The sequence below is a fragment of the Monopterus albus genome, unplaced genomic scaffold (assembly GCF_001952655.1).
Source record: "Monopterus albus unplaced genomic scaffold, M_albus_1.0 scaffold328.1, whole genome shotgun sequence".
Classification (NCBI taxonomy): domain Eukaryota; kingdom Metazoa; phylum Chordata; class Actinopteri; order Synbranchiformes; family Synbranchidae; genus Monopterus; species Monopterus albus.
Window position 1 is genome coordinate 813,067 of NW_018128208.1, and position 1,108 is coordinate 814,174.

Sequence of the window (1,108 nt, forward strand, 5' to 3'; positions counted from 1 at the left end):
CGGTTCCGCTTCACAACATGATGTGACAGTCACTCCAGTCATTCTTCATTGCTGCTGCCTACACATGCACATAGAATAATGTGTTTGTTTGTCTTTGAAAAATTATAATATAGCTGCCTTTCGCACACCTCGGCTGCACTGTTGCTACTCTACATCCTTTATAGAGGGCAATAAAGAAGATAAAGCATGCTACAGATGGGAGATGTTTGGCATTCTTGCTTGAAGAACAACTGTAAAGATTAACCCACTATTGAAATAATTGCTTATTATTTTTTGTCGACTGACTAATTGTTGCAGTTTTTGTGTTCATCGTTCTCCTTGTTTGAACAATTATTGCATCCTTTTCCTCTGTGATGGTAAGATTGAGCAGCTATAAACACTGCCCTCAGATATGTCTGCATGATACAATCTAAAACCTTCTGTTCTTTATTACTTCTCAGCTGGTAGCATAACATTTGCAGCCTAAATTGTGCTGCACTCCATCGTGATTTCACTTGTTCCACTAGTCACTAAAATAGTTCCCACCCACAGATACCCATCTACCTACGTGAGTCTTAACTTTGTCTCCACAGAGTGTACAATGTGTTGGTCAGGACAGAAAGAGGACAGTGGACCTGAGAGAGAAGTGAAGGATGCTGGTACTCTGAACAAAAAAAAAAACAGGCATGAGTTGCACCGTTGTGGACTGAAGCTGATGAATTATTTGTCCCTGTTGTGCCACTATTGATTCTGTCTCTGTGAAACTGGCTGGCACACAGGATTGTGTGAGTGGGTGACTTAGTATATACAAGTGTGTGTTTACATGTGGTTTCACACAAAGACCACTAATCTCTCCTCTCCTTAGAAACAAAGGCTGAGCTGGAGGATCTTATGGCAGATATCAAGAAGTTGGCCAACAAAGTGCGCTCCAAGTTAAAGAGTGAGTACAGTTTTCTGTACAAATGAAACCTTTAGATTTATTTTAGTCAACTTGATATGTGTCTGCTTGTTCAAATGCTGGCAACTGCCTGTCACGGGTTATCAGATGTGTTTTGCAAATAAAAATGACAAATATTTGAAAGTTCCAGCTTCACAAATGAGAGAATGTGCTGCTTATATATATATATAT

The 1,108-nt window shown here is 39.6% G+C and overlaps 1 protein-coding gene across 3 annotated transcripts in view; it reads left to right on the forward strand.

The window, feature by feature from the left end:
• LOC109974346 (syntaxin-1A) overlaps positions 1-1,108 on the forward strand; it is a 58,544-nt gene that overhangs the window by 36,971 nt on the left and 20,465 nt on the right. For all 3 annotated transcript variants that reach the window (XR_002276953.1, XM_020624508.1, XM_020624507.1), the window contains exon 4: positions 845-919. Coding sequence is in view for 2 of the 3 variants with exons in the window: in XM_020624508.1 (XP_020480164.1) it covers positions 845-919 (75 nt within the window). In the remaining variant the exon portion in view is untranslated. The remainder of the gene's footprint in view (positions 1-844; positions 920-1,108) is intronic.